Consider the following 20,000-nt stretch of genomic DNA (forward strand, 5'->3'; position numbering starts at 1 on the left):
TCTTTGCCGTACTATATTTTCCAACGCAATATAGAGACGACAAAAGCACAGTGATCAGAGCGATCAGAACCAATAATCACTAAACACTTGCACTTCCGATTGAATTACCGGTACATCTTATTGCTACAGGATTCTTACCGTTAAATTGGGATGTTCCGAGGATCTTCAGTCACGACGCACTTTCAATAATTTTGAAGCTCTCCTCAACGTATGACGACGACGATCCTTGCAGCACGATCAGGACCAGGTTTCTGACCCCACCGCCCGTTATTTGTACTCTTTTTAAACCGCGGTTTGGTGTGTTGGTAGAGCTAAGTGCGTGCTAGTCGTTTCCCCCGGCCCCTTTTCACTCTCTGCACACACATATCGAGATCGATCACAAAAGAGGTACTTCTTAGCGCCGGGGTAAACGAGAGAAAAGTTCGTTATTTTTTGTCTTTTACCTCCTTCTTTACCTAATTCAACATAATTGATCCATAGAACTGGGGCAGGCGTTCTAGGAATCCGCCTATACCTAGTGATCGCGGGGTAACGAACTATTGTGGGCAGTTTACACGTTTTTTTTAATCAGTTGCGATTCGCCAGAATTATGCCTTGCCAACGGGTAACCGCACGGCTAATTGTTAACGGACTTTTCAATGCTTTATCAGAGCAACAGAAATGCGTTGGAGGGGCATTTTTTGGGTTGAGACAATAGAGCGAACACAGGAGCAATGGCTATTGCTCCATTTTGAACAATTTGGCATAGAGTTTGGAAGAACCCCCGCAGACGAAATAAATACATAAGATGCGATTCAACTATGGACATTGTACTATAATAAATGATGTAAGAAAACTTTGGAAAACTGATGTCTTTTACGTGTAAAATTGTTTAAAAAAATCTGGATCTTAAAAAATATAAACCTTGTGCAACTGCCAGGGGGTTTTCTAATGCCGTGAGTTTCAAACATAGCAGATGCCGATGTTTCCGAGCCAATCAAAGCGTTTCTGCCCCTCGAATGTGATTGTGTATATTAGCATAAAAGTGATAAGCGATAAGTTATAATACATAAAAAATATTAAACTGATAATAATGAAAATATTATAACCCTCAAGGTGCTGCCTAGACACATCCGTCGTTGTGTCACTGTAGCTGTCACAGTGTGGACTCAGCCTCACCCGTCAAGTTTTTTCGCTGCACGGAGCTCGGATTGCAGAAATTCTGAAACTAAACACCGCCAAGGTAAGGGTTCTATATTACTCCAAATTGTGTTCTACAACGACTTCGATTCGGCAATTCGCAAAGCAGACAAAGGCCGCAGTGCAACGCCCTGAAAAAGAGCGGGTGGCGGCCACAAACAGTTGGAGTTTGGAGCAAATTACGTAATGTAAACTCACGCAGGTTGGTCACTTGCTTTTTCCCCCTTTTCCCGTTGCCCCCAAAGATGTCGTCGGAAGTTGCATCGCGTATCCAGAAGCCCGTCCTGCGTGGACTCCACAATGCCACCATCAAGCGTAACCTGATTGTGTCCGGCGTCCTGTGCACGATCGCGGTCGTCGCGATGAAGGTGCTGCACAACGACCCGAAGGTGCAAGACTACGCCGAGTTCTACAAGTGAGTATCGCCGGATGTCGGGATGTTCCGACCACGAGTGCTGACCTTATACCTGTGTCTCATTTGCAGGACCTACGATGCTAACAAGGCGTTCCAGCGCATGAAGGATGCTGGCCTCCTGCAGTCGGTGAAGAACTAAACGGTCGCACCTCTTATGTGTACCATAAGACAGGTGACAGAATAGTAATGAAAAGAAAATGTGGTCGATATGTTTTGGGAGGTCGGTGCCGGTTACATTTCCATCATTGGCCAGCGGCACGTTGAGTGAAGGAACTAAATAAATCCTGTTCTAAACGTAGCAAATCCGGCACGTGTCGATTTATTTTAAGCTGGAATGTTTCAGGATGCCCCAGCACCGTAGGTACGATCCCAGACAACGTACTGATTCAGATCAGCGGGCGATACACTCGCTTTCACCTTCGCCAAGGCAAGCTGAAAGTCATCGTGGCATATCGGTCGCACCTGGTCCTTGGCGATATCACCCAACTGTTCGAACGGTATCGAGCGGATCGGACCCATCGAGGCTTCGTGACACAGAACCTTCATATCCGCTCCTGAAAAGCCCTCGGTTAGGTTGCCAACCCGTTCGATCTCTTCCACCGTCATAGAGTTACGTTCCTGTTGCAGTAGCCGGGTCAATATTTGAATCCTGGCCGGTAGATCGGGCAGCGGAATGTACAATCGTTTCACCAAACGGCGCCGTGCCGCTTCATCCAACTCTTGCGGTCGGTTCGTGGCACCGACTATAAGGATGCGTTCATCCTCTGCCGTGGCAGCACCATCCAGCTGCACCAGAAACTCCGTCTTCAGGCGACGTGAGCTTTCGTGCTCGGTTTCGGAACGCTGGCAAAGCAGCGAATCAATCTCGTCGATGAACACGACCGCCGGCTGATGAACGGCGGCCACCGCAAACAGTGCCCGGACCATCTTCTCCCCATCGCCGATCCATTTCGATGTCAACGATGAGGCACTGATACTGAAAAAGGTCGATTTCGACTGGGAAGCGATACACTTGCCAATTAACGTTTTGCCCGTACCCGGTGGCCCGAACAACAGGATACCACGCGGTGGTTTACGAAGTCCGGTAAAAATATCCGGCCGCAAAATGGGCCACACAACCGCTTCCTTGATGATGGTTTTCGCGTACTCGAGCCCGGCAATGTCGTCCCAGGAAAGTGGCTGAAAACGGTCCATAATTTCGCTGCGAATCAGTTCCACCATCTTCGGGTCGATATTTTTCAATCGTTCGTCAATAATCTCCTCCTCCTGGCTTTCTCCGCCTGAAGACTGTTCGTTCCCGGAACGTACGGATCTTCCATCCGATTGCCGTTGACCGCCCGTTTCACCGTCACTATCGGGGCGTACGGGGCAAACAAATTTACTGCCCAACGTACGACGTCCTCCCAATGTTTTACGACCGTACGAGAAGAGCGGAGCCTTATTGGGAGGATTCGCCGTGCCATATTTCTGTTAAAAAGAATTTACAGATTGGTTAATGATGGTCCCGAAAAGAGTATGGCTGTGGGCCAAACAGTACCTTCATGTTTTGAATTTGAAGCTCATCCTTAGCCGTACGGAAACCACTCTCTGAACCGGCTTTTGATGGTTCCGGTTGTGCCACGGCTTTCGTTTCCGGTTTCGATACGGGTACCTTCGGTGTAAACACCGAGTTGCTGCTGCTGGTGGTTCCGCCAAACACACGCCTTGATATGTCCTCAATGGAAACTTGAGCTTTGGCAACTGGCGGTGCAGCAACGGATTCCTTTTGTGGGAAGGGCCGCGGTACAGTTTCGTGATTCTTCTTTGCGTCGTGTGACGGCGGAACATTCGGTGGTTCGTCGTTGCTCGGAGTCATAATTTGCGACAAAGTGTCTGAGGAAATCTCGTCATACCGACAGTTCTCGTACCGGCCATGGCAGCTGGGCCTGCGTACATAGCTGAATGGATCGCCAAGAGCCGTGGTGGTGAGGTCGGAGTCATCATCCATGATTTCCGAAGGCTGTTTGTTGAGCAGCTCAATCACATCGTCGCAATAATTATTGACACCTTCCGGATTGATCATGAGATTCTGATATTTCTGCAAACCTTCCTCCAGCACACTGGCCGAAAATCGTTCATCGTTTCTGAAAAGATTTAGCAGCAGCGACTTAAACCGTGCCGTGGATCAACCGGCGCTACCGTCGTACTTACGATCGCAGAGTTGCAGCGTAAAGTTGGAAGTTGAGATTGCGAAGCTCATTTACCGCGGCGGCACTGCTCTTGTTCTTCTGCTCCTCGACCTTGTGCAAAATAGAGAACAGCGTCTCAACTTCACGTGGATTCATCGTGGCGTGTGGTGCATAAAGTCACAAAAACAACGAACCCGGAATAACTCCGCATTCAGGATACGCGATCTCTCAGGTATGGCCAAAGTATGGTGAAAGGGTTTAGAATCCTTTTTCGCTATTCCTGAGCCTTTTTGGAGATCTTGCTGCAGCTCCCCCCCTCCCCCTCTGGGATGGCCAGATGGTCAAAAAATAAAAGAAAAGTCCAAAACTAAAAATATGGTCAAACAATAAAACATTTTTTTCGACCAGCACTGTTGCCCGAAAATTTTGAGCGCTTTTTGCTCACTATAGTGAGTAAATTAATGTACTCACGGTGAATTCGCTCGCGAGTTTGAGGGTGTTAACTACTCGATTTTTTTAAAAAACGATGTCGAGCTCACAAGAGAAGGAAAACAACAAGCTAAAGCCAGTTTCCACAGACTAGTTAAATTTTCTGTGGCTCTCTTTTAAGGCGACGTGCATGCCCGCGGGTGAAAGATATCATAAAAACGAACAAGAAATTTGAAACGCAAAGCATGATTGCGGCAGTCCACACGGACCGCAACAAAGGCGGACGAAAAATCTGACGGCGCTGTCAAGTGAGCTGTCACGCTCGCGCTTTCGCAGGTCTTCGCTCGCCCGAAGAAGCCCGAAAGAAAATGGGAAAAAATGCAAATGGCGGTCGTTGTTTTTGTTCGACGACGACACGATTGAATTTTCGCTAAAAGGAGATGTTCCGCGGACTGTAAGCGCTATAAAGGCAGCGAAATATGTTGATTTGGCACCTCGGGCTCGTGTTTTCGTTATTCGTTGGCGGCTACTGAGTGGCAAAAGTGGATATTTGTCGTCGCAAAAAGTGTGTCACCCTCGGCTCCACCGCGGAGCAAGCCTCAAATGGGTAAGAAGACGACGGCGGCTGCGGCGGCCTTCCGAAGTTTGTCTCCGTGGGGTGCCTTCTTTTTTTCCCCCACGTGTGTGTGATCCGCGATTCGAATTCGAGGTGGTGCTGGGTACGGGATCAGCTTCTGGGTTGCTGGGGCGACCGAAAAAGGCGCTAATCACGGGAGGGAAGGGCGGGGGTTCGAGGCGGAATGGTCCTCGGTGGTGGTGCTGTGCAAAAGGAGAAAAGTGCTTAGCGGAAATCCCCGTTCATCCTGGCGTTTACGGTTGTGGCCAAAATCTCGTTGGCGGCCGTGGAGGTGGCGGCGGTAGCGCGCTCTTCCTTCCGTGCGTTCGTGCGTGCATGTGTGTGTGTGTGACTGATTGATGGTAAAATGCTCTGGAACGAGAATCCGTGTGTATCGCGGGAGGTCAACATAGCCGCACATAAAGTAGGACCCCCTTCCCGTGCCCCGCGTTGGTCCAAGGGCGCCCCGTCCCACCCTCCGAAAAAGCATGTTGGAGTGTGGTCCGATGTTGGGGAATCAAGTTTGAAAATGCTGCTGCTGCTGCTGCTGCTGGAGTTCTTTTCCGTCGTTCCGTCGTGCGTTTACGTGCATGTGTGTTTTGTTGATTCGCCGTACGGTGTATTGGTGCGCGCGTGCCTTCCTTCTTCGTGTAGCAACGCGTGTGCGGATGTGGCGACTGCATGGGCGCCTGTGTGCGTGCGTGTGTGCGCACATACGAGCGGCTCTCTAGTGGTGTGTGGCGTGCGTGCGCGTGTGTGGTGAAGGTGCTTCAACAAGAAGAAGAAGAAGAAGAAAAAGCCTACTCTTTGCTTGATGAGATCGCGGGTCGCCAGAGGGTCGTGCGTGCGTGTCGCCACCCAACCAACCAGCCAGCCCCTCGGTGGGTCTGCGTATTGACAACAGCCTTTTAGGCATGGCCCAACGCCCGCTGCTGTTTGCTGTCCACTCGTCGGCCCGGAATGTGACCAAATATTGATTCTCCATCATCATATGATCAATGAAATGTCCACCATCCGGCGGCCAAGCCACGGGAGAGATGAACGCCAATCGCCAGAAAATTAGCATCAACATGAAACGTGCTCGCACACCACCTTCGCCCCGTGTCCTTCCATCCTTTTTTTTTTGTTGGAGAAAAGCGTGTGTGCATTGATTTGCGCGTACGTGTGTGCGCGCGCGCGTGTGTGTATGTGTGTGTTGTGTTTGTGAGGCGCGCGCGCGCGCCCACTTACACCTGCATGGGGCGGAACGACGACGGAAGGCCACCCCAAAAAAAACCCCTCTCAAAACATGCTATCGGTGTGGAGGAGGAGAGATGCGGCAAGGATTGGCCTCCCCCTGACCCCATCTGTGTCCAGTCGTTGCAAGGAAGAGGTGCTCTCCCTCCCTCTTCCCTCTTTCGACCCCGTGTGTTGATAACAGTTATGCTTTGAATCACATGGGAGGACCGCAGCAGCAGCATAATCGCGCGAAGGCGAACGCGACTCCACGAATGTTCACTCTTGCGTGCGTGCGCGCGCGCGTATGTATTTGTGTGTGTGTATATATGAAATCGAGCATCATCGAACGAGGATCGGTGGAGGAGCGCGGTGGCGATGATGATTGATAAATGATGGCCGTGAGAGTGCCCGCGAGAGAAGTGGGAAGGGGAGAGGGGGGATATGATGATAAGCATATGAGATTAAGAAAATGTTCTAGCCGCTGATGGATTGCGGAGTATAAGTACTCTGTGTGTGTGTGTGTGTGTGTGTGTGTGTGCGTGACAACGACAGCACGTTTGGTGTGCGTGCGTGCGTGCGCGTGTCTGTGGTGGTGTGTGTGTTAGTGCGAGAAATAAGAGAGCGAGAGAGCAATGAGACAGAAAGAGAGGTAGAGAGTAGTGCTGTCTCGGTTCGACGTACGGCATGGCCTACCGTTCTCCCGTCCTTGTCCATGGTTTGATTCAAAATGGCTGCTTTCATAGAGCGACGACGACGACGGAGGCGGCGACGACGGCGGTGGCCGTGTGGGTTCGCGGCGGGCTTTGCATCATAAAAAGTGGAAATTTTTTTTTCTTCTCTCCATTAATTTATGCTACCGAAGGGTGGCGGCTGGCGGGTGCGGCAAGTTGCACACACCCCGGACGCCAGCATCTCTCCGGAAACGCCGCCTCCCGCCCGAATGGCCACCAATATGTTATATAAGCCAGCCCGGGAAGGCGCGCCTGATAAACGCGCCGAGCATAAAATGCGTCCAGACAAAGCTTCGGGGGGCCGGTGCTACTTTGTTTTGCGTGGAGTGCACCTCCTGCCCTTCCCTTTCCCGTCTCCCCCTTGAAGTATGCATAATATGTGCCAAGAAGAGGAAACCAGCGAGTAATTAGGTGCCCGCTGGGTTTCCTTATCCCTGGCTGATAATGGAGCGTGATATCCTGCCAAAAACTCTTTCGTTTTTAACCCCCCTCGCAACCCGTTTCATCTCTTTCTCTCTCCCTCTCTCGGTCGGTTTTCTTTATCCTTTTCCCGTTTTTAAACCGACAGGTAATTGAGGAGAACACTCGTCGTCGACGAAAACGACAACGACGACAACAAGATCTTCAACCCCCAATAAATCCTGGGTCTGTGCTGCTGCACTACTACAAGCTCGGCACAAAAGCACAAGAAGAAAATCTGTTGTTCTCATCCGCCGCCGCCGCCGCCGCCGCCGCCGCCGCCGCCGCCGCCGTCGTGTGGGGCTCTGAGGTTCTCGCCGATTGTTTTGTGGCCAGCACCAGCAGGAAGAGGAGCGCCAGCGAAGCAAATTGATGTTCTGAAAAAGATCCATCGGCAGTCCTATTCCTCCTCCTCATCCTCTTCCTTCCCCGCTTCCGGGTCGTCGGTTCGCTCGTTGAGACCGGTTTGCGGGAAGGGGAAACTTGAACAAAGTCTTCGCCATAATTTGAGGTGTCTCCGTGGCCCATTCTTCGGATTGAACGCGCGCGTCAATTTTCCTACTCAAAAACCCCCTCAAAAATCACGGGCGCCCTTCCTTTCCCCCAAAAACCTGATAAGATATAGGCGATGGTGCACGAGGGTTTGGTGGAGGTGGGGTGAGTGCACGGGAGGCGTCTTGTTCGTCGATGGATGAGCTCCTCAAATCAAGCGTGCGGCGCTTTTTGCAGCAAGTAAATAAACAGAGGAGCCAGCCTCCTTTCTTGTTTTGGTCACAATTTCCCGCCCTCGCGGGTAATGGGGGAGGGGGTGTGGTGTGCACACCAATTCGAGATCGAGCCAACCGCCCGCCTCCTCCTCCTTCACTAGACTATAGACGCGCTCGCGAGAGATGCACACACATAAATTGTGTTAGACGTGGAATGGGTGCGTGCGTGTGTTTGTGTGTGTGTGTGTATGCGCGAGAGTGAACAACAACGGGAAACGAGAGCATCTCTTCTTGGCCCTCGCCAATCAATCGTCGTCTCGGATAGCGCTCTAGGGGGGTGGAAGGGATAATCGCGGATTTGACGGAGGTGGAACCACGATTACACATTTCGTGGTTGCGGCGCCTGGTGGAAGGGGCGGCGGACGATGATGACGGTGGTGATGTTGGTAAATCTGTTTACGATCTGTTTACAATTGGCTGCTCGAATGCTGTGCGCCTCGACGACATCCGTGGTGCTTGATTGTTCGATCCGGAGTTACCTGCATGATGCTGAGAAGAGAATGGCCAGGGAGGGGACGAAACGAAAAGGGTAGTTTGGGGGGTTTTTTACAAAACGTTTTGTTGGAATTTATGAAACTGAAGAAAACAGTGAACGTGCGTGTTTAATGTTATGGAATGGGCGATGTGTTTAACGTGCTGGTGGGAGGAAAGGAGGGAAAGTGCGCAACAGGTTACCATAGAAACATCCCTAGTAAACATACCGATGCTTACACGACCGGACGGTCACAGCATCCCACAGCAACCTTCGATCGCGTCGCGAGTGTTCCGTTCAAAACCGTCACTAATTGCTTGAAATGTTCCCATTTGTTTGTAGAATGGCGGCCGACAGTGATGGAGAACAACAGAAACGGACAAACAGTAATAGCAGTAGTAGTAGTAGTAGTAGACGAAGAAATAATGGCGACGGCGACGACGATGGTGGAAGTACACTGAAGGCGGTCGTGATTTGTGAGGGAAACCTGCACGATCCGGACTTTCCGGCGCGGCTCGAAAGCCTGATCGAGAATCTAGCGACGCTGGTGGAAGATGAGAAGGACGATGAATCGGAGGAGCGAAGACAGGAAGCTTCCGGAAGACTTAAAGTCGATAAGGTACGGTATATACTGAGAACTTCCGACCTACTATCGGTTTGATGTTTCCATCTAACGCATCATGTGTGTTCTCTCTTACTTTGTACCGTAGGTGGAACCATGGAATAGTGTGCGCGTGACGCTTTCGATACCCAAGGAGGCGGCCGTCCGGTTGCGGCGGTTAGCGGCCGAAGGCAACAGTGCGCTACGGGCCTTGGGTATCCTCTCGGTTCAGCTCGAGGGCGAAACCGTACTCTCGTTGCGACTGGCGGGACAACAGGAAATCGTGTTGCGTACAGGTACGATCCATTGACGAGAGCGACACTGACAGTTGAAGAACGATGCTGTTACTCCCCCGGAAAATTAATTAATTTGATGTTTGGTCTTTGTTTCTTGTAGATAATGCTGCTAGCGATGTCGGTGGTCCAAGCAATAGCAGCGGCGGGGTGGCTGGTTTGGGAGAGCTGGCTCGTGTGCTATCGCAGCAGCAACAGCAGCACCAGCAAGCTGGCCTGTCGCAGCCACAACAACATCTACAACAACCTACGAACCTCTACCATCATCACCACCATCCCCACCACCAGCCACAACAACCGCACCAGCAGCAGCACCATCAACACCATCTTGTACCGCATCCGCAACAGCAACAGCTACTGGTCGGTTCGAACGATGCCGCCGTGGCGGGCACCAGCAAACCGACACCCCTATCGAATGGTCCGATACCGTTGGTGGATGGTGGCTCTGGTGGTACTGCTGCGACGGCCGTGGTGGGTACAGCATCGGCCAGAGCAGTGTTCAAATCGCCCAACACGATCTGTCCAATGGATGGCAAAGTGCCTGCCCATGTGCCAAACACGGTTGCCGGCGACGCTTGCGAGTATCCGTTCGAGAGTATGACGCAAGCGCGAGTGATCCAGCGGCGCGAGAACACGCTCGGTTTGGTTGGCAGCGGTGGTGGTGGCGCTCCCCCGAACGCGGCAGTTGGAGTAGTGGGAGGAGGCCTTAAACCTGCGAATGGTCACTTCGTGGTGCCGACTGCTGTGGCAGGGCCGAATTCAGTGCCACCACCACCACCGTATCAAACGGTGGTAACAACAACTGGTGGTCTAAAGGGGCCGTCACCGGTAGTTGGTATGTCCGGTGGTACGCTTATGACTGGTCACCAGCAACAACAGCAGCAGCACCAACCGATGATGGTGGTGGCCGGTCCGACGCCGCCGGTCGGAGGTGCAACCGGAACCGTGCTTACAGGCAATAACGTGGCCATGTCTAGCCCGTTGCTGGTGAACTTACTGCAGAATGAAAACCTTCAGCAACCGTCGCAACAACAACCTCAGCAGCAACAGCAACAGCAGCAGCAGCAAGTACGTGGTGGACATCAGCTGAAGGGAGGTGTCATTCCAATGGGTGCCGGTGTCAGTGTAACGCCAAATGCTGCGTCCGTGATGAGTGCAACAGTGAGAAGCACTAGTGACAATGATTCGACGAGTTTAAAGTGCAACACAATAGTGAACAGTGTCGTACCGCAGCAACAGCAGCAGCATCTAGTGCATCACCCAGTGATTGGTAGTTCTGTTGCGTCTACGCTGGGGACTACCACTGGTAGTGCGACAGTAGTCGTCCATCAGCAACAACAGCCGCAACAGCAGCAGCACACTTTAGTGAATAATAATAATAATAGTACGTTGCGAGCATCACCTTCCGTTATGAGCGGCGGTGTGTTGGCAAGTGGAAGTAGCGGCATCGGCAACAGTGTGAATAGTAGTAACCACCATCCGCTTCAGCATCATCACCTTCACCCGATGTTAACCGGCAGTGTCGCCAGCGGTGACAGCAACAGCAGCAGCAGCAGTAACAATCATCAGCAAAACGTTTTAAATGTGTCGCCTTCTTCTCTAGTAACTCCACCATTGTCAGTGCCTTCAAACAGTAGCAACAGTAGTAGCAACAGCAGCAGCAGCAGCAGCAGTAACACCATCAATACGATTAAATTACAAAGATACAACTCCGGCGGCGAGCCAACGGTAACGACGGGAGTAGTCACCGTTGGTGGTGCAATCGGAATGGGTCCAACTATACGAACACCTCCGGTGCTGCAGCAGCAACCGTTGCTTCAACAGCAACAGCTCGCTGTCCCTGGCAATCGAACCTCCGCGATGATGGTTCAGCAACCAGTGTTGCGCCCACCTCTGCAGCAGGCATCTACGATGCTGCAGCAGCCACAGGAACAACAACAAATACAGTTGCAAATGCAGCAACAACATTCCCAGCTAATGAATCGGCCTCCGATTTACACACAACAACAGCAACAGCAGCAGCTTCAGTTGTCGCAGCAACAGTCGGCATTGCGATTGCCATTGGTGACATCACAGCAGCCGCAGCCGCAGCAGCAGCAACCGATGGGAACGAATGTGTCAAAAGCTGGCTTCAGTCAGGAATGGCAGCCGCTGCCGATGGATTCGGCCACCAAATCTAGCTTTCAGGAGTTTGCCCGTTATCAAATGCAATACAATCTCAGTCAGCAACAGCTAAGCGGCAGCAAACCTATGGAAACGGTGCCACAGGATCAGCAACAATCGTCTATGGATGCGGCGGCGTCGTCTACATCCGTTGCTGACTCATTGGAGCTGGGAAATTGTTTGGTGGATCTGCCCGATTTAGCCAAGAATGATCTCGATTCGTTGCTACCGAGTGATCTCGATAGTGCCCTGTTCGACACGAAGCTAGACGACCTCGATGATCTCGATCTGATGGACCAACAGCAACAGCAACAGCAGCAGCAACAATCCTCCGTCGAGAGCCTAGCGATCGGGGGCAGTGCAGCTTTGCCGGAGGTTCTACTTGCTGGAGCAGACGACGGAGGAAGGGTGAATTTGGCCACGGTATCGAATATAGTGGGAACTTCAGCATCGTCGTCCGCTGTTAGCTCCGTCGCTGGAGCGGCTGCTATTGGAGCTTCCGCTGGAGCAAACGTGTCCGGCGAACGTCGTCGCAAATCACCTCAAATCCTTGTCAATCCTTTAACCGGCGAATTGGAGGAAGCTCCGCTAGAGGAAAGCGCTGAAGTTGGCGACGATGGTGCTGGTAAAGGTGATGCAGCCGCGGTGAGTGCAGCGAAACATGGCAAACTGCTGATTAGCGGCTCAGCGCGCGTTCCCGATTTCCCACCGGAAATGGCCAACTCATTGTACTCAGACGATGACACAAGTGGTGGCAGTGCTGGAACGTTCGCATCGCGCTTTCCTTCTTCCGACGTGAGTGATACAGACAATGTGACGAGCTTTGGTGGTATGATGCACATTGGTAGTGTCTCGATGGCCGTTACCGGTGCCACTGGCAAAGCGAGCAAAACGAAGAAAGGTGGTCGAGTGAAAACGGGTGTTGGTACGAAGGAGAAAACCAAGGACAAACCGCGCGAGAGAGCGAAAGCGACAGGGTCTCTGAAAACCGCGAAACAAGTGAAGGCGAAAGTGCTGTCCACCTCCATCGATGGGGGCAACAGTTCACCTGCGAAGGGAGGAAGTGGCGGTACAGAGATCAAGCTTCGTTTGAAGCTGGAGAAACCGACGGATTCCTCGATCATGGTAACGACCGTTCCGGTCGCTGGACGAAACGCTACCGGAACCATGGTTACCACCAGCCTCCAATCGTCGTCAAACGTAGGAACTGCTGTAACTACTACGAATGCCACTTCCACGGTCGACCGAACTACTGCTAGCGATCAAATCGGTTCAATGATTTCGAATCCAACTAACATTACTCATCAGGCAATTCAGCAATACGGTGGTAACAGTAATCGCAGTTTGACAGATAAATACACCATCGCATCTGGTACGCCGACAACGACGACGAGTACAACTATGTCGGGGACCGCAGCTCAGCAACCCGTTGTTAGTGGTAGCAGCACTTCAACCATCAATTCCACCATTGCCGCTGGCAACGTTCAGAATCCTTCTCCCGCTGGCGAGGAGTTGCGAGTGCCACCACTACACATCAGCTTGCGAGGGAAGAACTCTGTTGTGATAAAGAACGCGCGGAAGGATCGAAAGAAAAGTCAAAGCGGTGGCGAAGAAGACAGCAGTGACAACGGTGGTAGCGGTAGCAGTGGTCCTTCAAAAGTCGTTTCAGCTTACAGTAAAAGTAGAGGCCTTACGGACAGTAACAACAGTGCGACAAATAGCTCTTCGACAGCTCCAAGTCCACCCTCGACCTTGTATCAACAGAATCACATTGGCACGCCATCGGTAGCAGTTGGTACGAAGCTGCAGGGGCGAGACGTGGAAGTACCGACCGATTCCGACGGAGGATCATCTGCACCAACGTCGAATAAGCGCCCAGCGGCTGATGCGCTGACTCCCTCCTCCACTCATAGTCCAAACGGAATCGTGTGCCCGGAGAAGAAGCGACGGTTGAGTAATGGCACTGCGAGTATGATCACGACCGCGGGCACTGTTGCTAGTGATGCCAATCAACCTGAAGTGAATGTCACTGTCGTGTCCTCGGCAAGCTCAGATAGTTCTGTGACCAGCGGGGTCACGGCTGTAACAGCCGGGGTTCAAGAAATACACGATATCTATGAGTCCTTGATCACCACCTCGGCTAGCGGACCGATCGGTTCGACGAACATCGGCACGGTGATTCCGTTGAATTCTGCCACAAATGCCACAAAAAACTCGAAAAGCTCCGGTGCGAACAGCAGCAGTAATGGTACTGGAATGAGCAGTAGTAGTAGTAGCAGCAGCAGCAGCAACAACAGCAACATCAACAGCAACAGCAGCAGCCTCATCGCAACTACTTCGACTGCTCTGATCAGCAACACTAGCATCTTCATCAACAACAATAACAACAATAACAACAATATTAACAATAATAGCAGTAATTATGGAAAAAATCATAAAAATCTTACCATCAAAGCAAGCTCTTCGTCGTCACCGGGTGGGGTGGAGTCAACTGCCGCCGATACGATGGTGGACGTCAACGATGCAACATCCACTGGCCAGCCCGCTACATCAATGTCATCACCAGGAGCCGCTGCAGCGCCAGCTGCTACTGCACTGGTAACTGCCTCGCTAGAGGCAGAGGGTGCGACGGCGAGAACCACAACCACATCATCTACCTCAAGTGAGCACACCTCCAAGGACGACAGTAGCGAACAGTCGCCATTAGTGAACCATCATCATCATCATCATCATCATAATTATCACATAGAGGAAGAACATCATAGCATCAATCGACCACCGGAGCAGTTGCTCGCAGACGGAGCGGAATCGAATGCACTCTCTGGCAAGGATGCAGCGACGGTAGCAAGCGAACCGAACAAGGAAGGGCAGGAAGAAGGATTAAAAGCAGTGGATAGTAGAAAATCGTCTTTATCGACTGGCCCCTCAACCACGTTAACGCCGACGATGACGACGCCATCGTCCACAGTGATGACTACAGCGGCCGTGTCGGCAGCTGCAGCAGCGGCGGCGGCGGCTGTGGTGGCTATAGGAGGAGTTAATCACCATCATCTTCTTGGTCACGGCAATGTGCGGGGTTCACCCGGATCTCAGGCGCAGGGTGAAGACAGTGGCATCGAATCGATGGACGCCCTTTCGGAGAAGAGCCCCCATCAGTTGTCTTCGCTCAGTCCACAGGGAAGGAATGCCAATGGTGGCATTGGTGGTTGTGGCAGCGGAAACGGCGGGGCGAGCAGCGTTAGTAGCAACAGCAGTACGAACGGTGGCAGCAGTAGTAGTAGCTCCAGTGGCAGTGAAGTGGCCTGTGACGGCAAACAGATGCTACAGATCGGCGATACGCCGGAAGACGATTACCAAGAGATCGAAGCGGTGCTGGCTAAGATGGAAGGGCTGAACGACGGCGAGGCGAAGCTGAACGGTGAACACTTGCCGGTAGTCCGCTCGGAAACGCTCCGGAAATTGCTGCAACAACAGCCAGATCCCGAATCGCTAGATCGAGCCAATTTGAGCAAGATTCTGGATGACATTGAAGTAGATCAGGCACTGATTGTTACTGGCAACGGTTTGCAAGAGGATAGTTTGCACGGCGAAAACCACGATGAACCGTCCAAAGTCGTCCTGCAGAAAGACGTAGAAGAAGCAGTGCAACCGAAGCAATCGGCCACTGTGAAGCGCAGAGTGACAGAGGAACGGGATGAGATCTCCGAGGTCAAAAGTAAAAAACCCTTGGCAGCAGCAAACTGCATTGTACCGTCAGTGAAAGGTGCAAAAGTCGAAATCAACAGCAACCATACGGACCTGACGGAAATGGTTATGTTGGAGGATCGGAAACAGCAGCTAAACGCAGCCAAAATCCTAACCGACGAGGATAGCTGCAGCAACAACAATAGTAAGGATAGTCCTAGTGTGAAAAGCGAATGTGATAGTAAAGTAATGATACTAGTTGATGGTAAACAACACTTAGTTAAGTCTGATCCCGAGGAGGCTATCGTTAGTAGTGTAAGGAAGGGTTTGAGGAAATCTTCCGACGAGCAAGCTGTAGTAATTTCAGCCACTACTGGCCTGACCGAGATGCGCAACATTTCTCCAACGCCGATCGTAGCCGTTGTTAATAGCGTGAAGATTGAAAGCGTATTGCCAACATCGCCCCTGACAGCGGTAGTGACATCAGTGGCCACTGCTGCCACTGCTAGTAGCGAGGTAAAAGCTGAACCTAAAAGTCCGGATACGGGCGAGCCATTGATCGAGCTGAAACCACGCCACGAGCAACCCCCGTTGTACAGCTATTCCAGTGGAAAGGCTCGCGAAAGACGCACGGCAGCCGCAGCCAGCGATGGCAGTCATCCGGGTGGGGTGGTAATGGAGAATACGTCACGACGGAACTCCTGCGCCTCTCGAAGCTCGAGCGTCGACAGTGGTGGTGAAGCTGCTGCTATGGAAGCGGAAGAACAACCGGATCGAGAATCGCTAATATCTTCGTCGCCAGCTCCAGAAGCCTTGACAGTAGAAGAGCATACAAAACTGTCGCCCGGGAGTGCAGATGAAGCATCAACCCAGTGTAATGATCTCTCACAAGGACCAGCACCACTAACTTCAGCCTCATCGACGTCTGCTTCGGGTGTGACGACAACAGTGGTTGAAGAAAACCAAGCGAAGGGTAAAGCTGACTCGGAAGCCAGTGGCAAGGAAATGTTGACGCAACTTTCGATCGAGATCCCATCTCAAACGGACAGTGGGGAGCATCGCATACGTACTAGGGCCTCGAGCAAACTTGAGAGTCCGCTAGAGCTTCCTACCCGGCAAAGCCCTCTGGCTACGACATCGTCAGAGTCGACAAGCATTCCAGCAACTACTTCTGCAAGCGGATCCGCCGTCCCAACGCTAAAAGTGGCAGGAGGGGGAGGAGGGTGTACAACAGGCGGCGGAAGTAATGGTAGCACCCCGGCCAAGCAATCTGGGATTCATCATACACATTCCTCTACTATGACTGGCGGCAGCTCGAGTACATCCACGGCTCCAGCGACGACGGCTAGTAGCGGTACAAATGAACGAACAAGTCCCAAGGGTTCTGGTGCATCAATTTTTTCCAAGACGTCCGGTACTTTAGCCAGCAACAAGCGGAAACGTCAAGGTTCGGAAAGCTCGACACAGTCCACCATAAGCGAGAACGACATTGTACCGACGCGAGCGAAAAAGGCGCGCAAAGCTGTGGCGGTCACGACAGCGAGTGCAGGGTCGTCAAGCGGAAACGTTGTTGGATCATCTGGATCTCAGGAGTCCACCGGTGGAAAGGTGCACCAGCGCAGATCGACAGAGTCGATTGCCAAAGGGCGAATGTCACGGAAAGCGGCTGCTGCAGCAGCGGCAGCAGCAGCTGCAGCAGCCGCCGCCGCAGCAACAGCACCAGTACCAGCGACTGTATCACCAGCCACAGTGGTGGTCGACTCCTCTGACAGTGACGAACCGCTGATCGAAATTGCGGGTAAAGCTCGAAACTCTAAACTAACATCCAAATCCAGCTCAACAACTTCCATCACCTTTAGCAATGCAACCACTACTTCCACTGTCCAAACTACTAGCGATACCTCTACTACTTCTACCAATTCTACTCCTGCTTCTATTACTATTACTACCACCACTACTACTATCATCTCTACCACTATCAACAACGCTAGTATTACTACTACTACTTCCAATACTATGGCTACAAATGCTACTTCGTGCGCTACGACGACTACTGCCTCGTACAAAGCGACCATGGCTAGCTCAGTTGCCGATTGTACTACTACAGTGTTCAACTCTTCAACAACAGGTGCTGCTGGCGCAACGGGTAGCGGTTCTACGATCGGTAGTCATGGCACCGGCAGCGGTAGCGTAACACCTCTGCAAAGCTCGTCGTCCTCATCACCTGCCTCGTCGACATCAGCATCCCCGTCACCTTCGTTAATGGGTAACGCAACCGCTACGATACAAAAAGTGGTCGCCGCTACCGTTGCACATGGTGGATCCGCGGTAGCTGAACGTGAGAAGTTAGGTCGGAATTCTCAAAACAAAACCTCAGCAGGAGGAGGGGCGTCTAACGTGGTAACCGCTAGTGCAAAAGTTGCCGGTCATACGCACGGAACTGCCCCACAAACTTCGTCGGCAGGAGGTACCGTTCCTTCGTCGCCCACTTCGAGCAGCACCACGACCACAGGACCAGATAGTAGTACTGCAACGGGTACTACTAGTGTCACTACGTCTCCCGTGGTTAGTGGTAGCCAAAAAGCATCAGCCACTACGTCCGGATCTGCCACTCCCGGTTCGTCTAGTGATGAGAAAATCAGCACACGCCGAAGCGTACGCATGACGTCATCCACGCTCTCGACAGCAGCAATGAACAATAAGGCTAAGGCGGCAGCGATGCTGAATGCGGCGACTGCTGTGGACAGTAATCACGTAGGCACCACCGTATCCAGTAGCACCAGTAGCAACTCGACAGTGAGCAGCTCCACCACCGGAACCGGAAGCAATACGAGCAATGCGGTTGTTGGTTTGACTGCGAGTGGAAATGTGGGCACGACCAGTGGTATTGCTGGCGGTGGCAGTGCAAATGGAAGTCTTAGCAAATCTACCGCCAACCATGTCAACCATCAGCACCATGCCGTTGGAGGTTCGAGTCTGAAGAGCACTGCTGTTGGTGGTGGATCTACCGAAAGCAAAGCCTTAGCCAACGCTGGTACGGGTGGCACAACGCAAACCGTCGCTGAGACCAGTACCACGGTGGAGTTGCGTCGGAAAACGCGAAGTGCAGGTTGGTAGTAACACGTATAGTTGATGTCTTGTGTGACTGGATAGTTTATCATTATCTGTATTTCTCGTTTGTTTTTGGTTAGCTGGCCTAGAAGTGAGCATTACGGAAGGACGCCGTCGCCGCATTTCGCGTGACAGCAAGTGACCAATAGTTTACGCCTCAACCGAACGCGTATCTGGAAGCGGTCGGCGCAGGCCTCACAGTATCACAACAACCCTGGCATCTACTTCCATTGACTCTGGTCATCGAATCGGTGCAGATGAGAACGGCGGACACATTCCAATGAATATGCAACGCAGCCGATACCCAGCTAACCTCTCCAGGCCATTGGAACGGCGGAATGACACTGATAGCTCCTCCTGTCTCGTAAAAGAGTCCAGCCTGTCCCGTTATCTTCCGCTTGCCGACAACGTGACGGTTGCCGAGGATTACACATCGATCAAGGAAGATAGCCGGGGCATGAATAGCCGCACGGCTGCTGAAAGGCCGAAAGCAGAATCCATGGCCGACATACGAGCGAGGTTACAACAAGAACAGAGCAGATCGAGAAAATCAATCACCATCATAAACACTGGTCCGTCAGCAACTGCTGGATGCTCCATGATCGGTGCAGACACTGAAGACGATCCAACAGCCGCGGGATGTGTCGATCAAGTACGGTTGGACGACGAATCAGGTAACAGTGGAGAGACAAATAACGGGGACGATGATTCGTACACCAGTGAGATTATTCTGACAACCAACAGTGACTGCAGTCTGGACGAGTTCGTATCGTCCGATGACGATAGCAATCTGGAGATTTCCGTGGTAACGATATCGTTGTACTGAATGATTGCTGCATCACTCGCTACTGACGATCAGATGCGTATCACGACCACTAAGTTCTACTTTCTTTCTTTTCTCTTTTGTTTGTAACATTTTCATTGACTATACCCTCTCAGTAGCTTAAACAGTAAAACGTTTGTTTCGCAGGATTGTTTTACTTTTTCGTTTGCGTAATTCTTTTTCGTTTTGATTGGCCGGTGTTCGATTGACGTAATTTCTTCCAACCTCGATACAGGTTGCTCTTGCTATCTTCGAAGGCGTTTCGATGATGCTATTCGGAAGCTTCTTTTTCTGTTTCTGTTTTTCTTTATAATAATTTCCGTTCCCGATTTTTTATGCGTTGTGAAAGTTTTGTGCTCTCTTTTTCTCCATGTGTCTCGCTCTATCTCTCAGTCTTGCGCGCGTCAAATTGTAATTCTCAAATTGTTCAAACTCGCTGCAACCACTCACTTTAGGACGTACATTAAGAGAACATTTCGAGATGCTACGTAATGGGCTCCACTCAGTCAGGGATATAGTGTAAAGAAAACGAAGCGTGGCTGCCAAGCATAGCAGCAAACATTTTGGCAGCATATAGCACCACTTTCGGCAAAACCTTAACAGTGAATCGAAAACAACTGTTACAAAAAAGTGTCTTATTATAAACAAGTTAGTTTGAAATTGTACGGTGCGCACGAGAAGAAAAACTAACAATCGAACGGGCTTTAGAGAGTTTGATGATTCAGGCACCAAAACGAAATGTACGAAACCGAAAGCAAATAGGAAACATGTTAACTTTGACACCGGTTTGACCCCTCCATCTCCCATTCAATGATTAAAAAACCTACAGTGTACCGTACCGCTTGAGACAGCGTTTAAGACGCACTTTTTA

At 51.5% G+C, this 20,000-nt stretch overlaps 4 protein-coding genes across 6 annotated transcripts in view; 2 read left to right on the plus strand and 2 right to left on the minus strand.

The window, feature by feature from the left end:
- LOC125952583 (uncharacterized) overlaps positions 1-235 on the minus strand; it is a 2,025-nt gene extending 1,790 nt beyond the window's left edge. Inside the window, exon 1 of the mRNA XM_049682135.1 lies at positions 139-235. The gene's annotated coding sequence lies outside the window, so the exon portion shown is untranslated. The remainder of the gene's footprint in view (positions 1-138) is intronic.
- Positions 236-1,119: 884 nt separating this feature from the next.
- On the plus strand, positions 1,120-1,897 carry LOC125959660 (cytochrome c oxidase subunit 6C-1). 2 transcript variants are annotated; one of them, XM_049692492.1, is made up of 3 exons: positions 1,120-1,222; positions 1,425-1,594; positions 1,664-1,897. In XM_049692492.1, exons 2-3 carry the CDS (start codon positions 1,425-1,427, stop codon positions 1,731-1,733), a joined length of 240 nt encoding a protein of 79 aa, XP_049548449.1. In that variant the 5' UTR covers positions 1,120-1,222; the 3' UTR covers positions 1,734-1,897. The 2 variants fall into 2 exon arrangements, with proteins under 2 accessions (XP_049548449.1, XP_049548450.1); XM_049692493.1 differs by having other exon boundaries at positions 1,121-1,222; positions 1,382-1,594; positions 1,664-1,751.
- A 30-nt stretch (positions 1,898-1,927) lies between these two features.
- LOC125959659 (fidgetin-like protein 1) lies at positions 1,928-4,042 on the minus strand. The gene is made up of 3 exons (XM_049692491.1): positions 3,785-4,042; positions 3,132-3,717; positions 1,928-3,061 (listed from the first exon to the last, which is right to left on the minus strand). The coding sequence occupies exons 1-3, from the start codon at positions 3,916-3,918 to the stop codon at positions 1,934-1,936; spliced, it is 1,848 nt and encodes a 615-aa protein (XP_049548448.1). The 5' UTR covers positions 3,919-4,042; the 3' UTR covers positions 1,928-1,933.
- A 533-nt stretch (positions 4,043-4,575) lies between these two features.
- The window catches only part of LOC125952547 (serine-rich adhesin for platelets-like), a 19,202-nt gene continuing 3,777 nt past the window's right edge, over positions 4,576-20,000 (plus strand). The window contains exons 1-6 of one of the 2 annotated variants that reach the window (XM_049682069.1): positions 4,576-4,798; positions 8,797-9,073; positions 9,165-9,351; positions 9,452-16,993; positions 17,324-18,304; positions 18,387-20,000. The exon at positions 18,387-20,000 is cut by the window's right edge and continues 3,777 nt beyond it. In XM_049682069.1, the coding sequence (XP_049538026.1) occupies positions 8,798-9,073; positions 9,165-9,351; positions 9,452-16,993; positions 17,324-18,304; positions 18,387-18,448 (9,048 nt within the window). In that variant the 5' untranslated portion in view covers positions 4,576-4,798; position 8,797 and the 3' untranslated portion in view covers positions 18,449-20,000. Of the gene's footprint in view, positions 4,799-8,796; positions 9,074-9,164; positions 9,352-9,451; positions 18,305-18,386 lie in introns of both variants that reach the window. The other variant, XM_049682068.1, reaches the window with a different exon arrangement.

This window comes from Anopheles darlingi, chromosome 2 (genome assembly GCF_943734745.1).
Source record: "Anopheles darlingi chromosome 2, idAnoDarlMG_H_01, whole genome shotgun sequence".
Taxonomy (NCBI): Eukaryota; Metazoa; Arthropoda; class Insecta; order Diptera; family Culicidae; genus Anopheles; species Anopheles darlingi.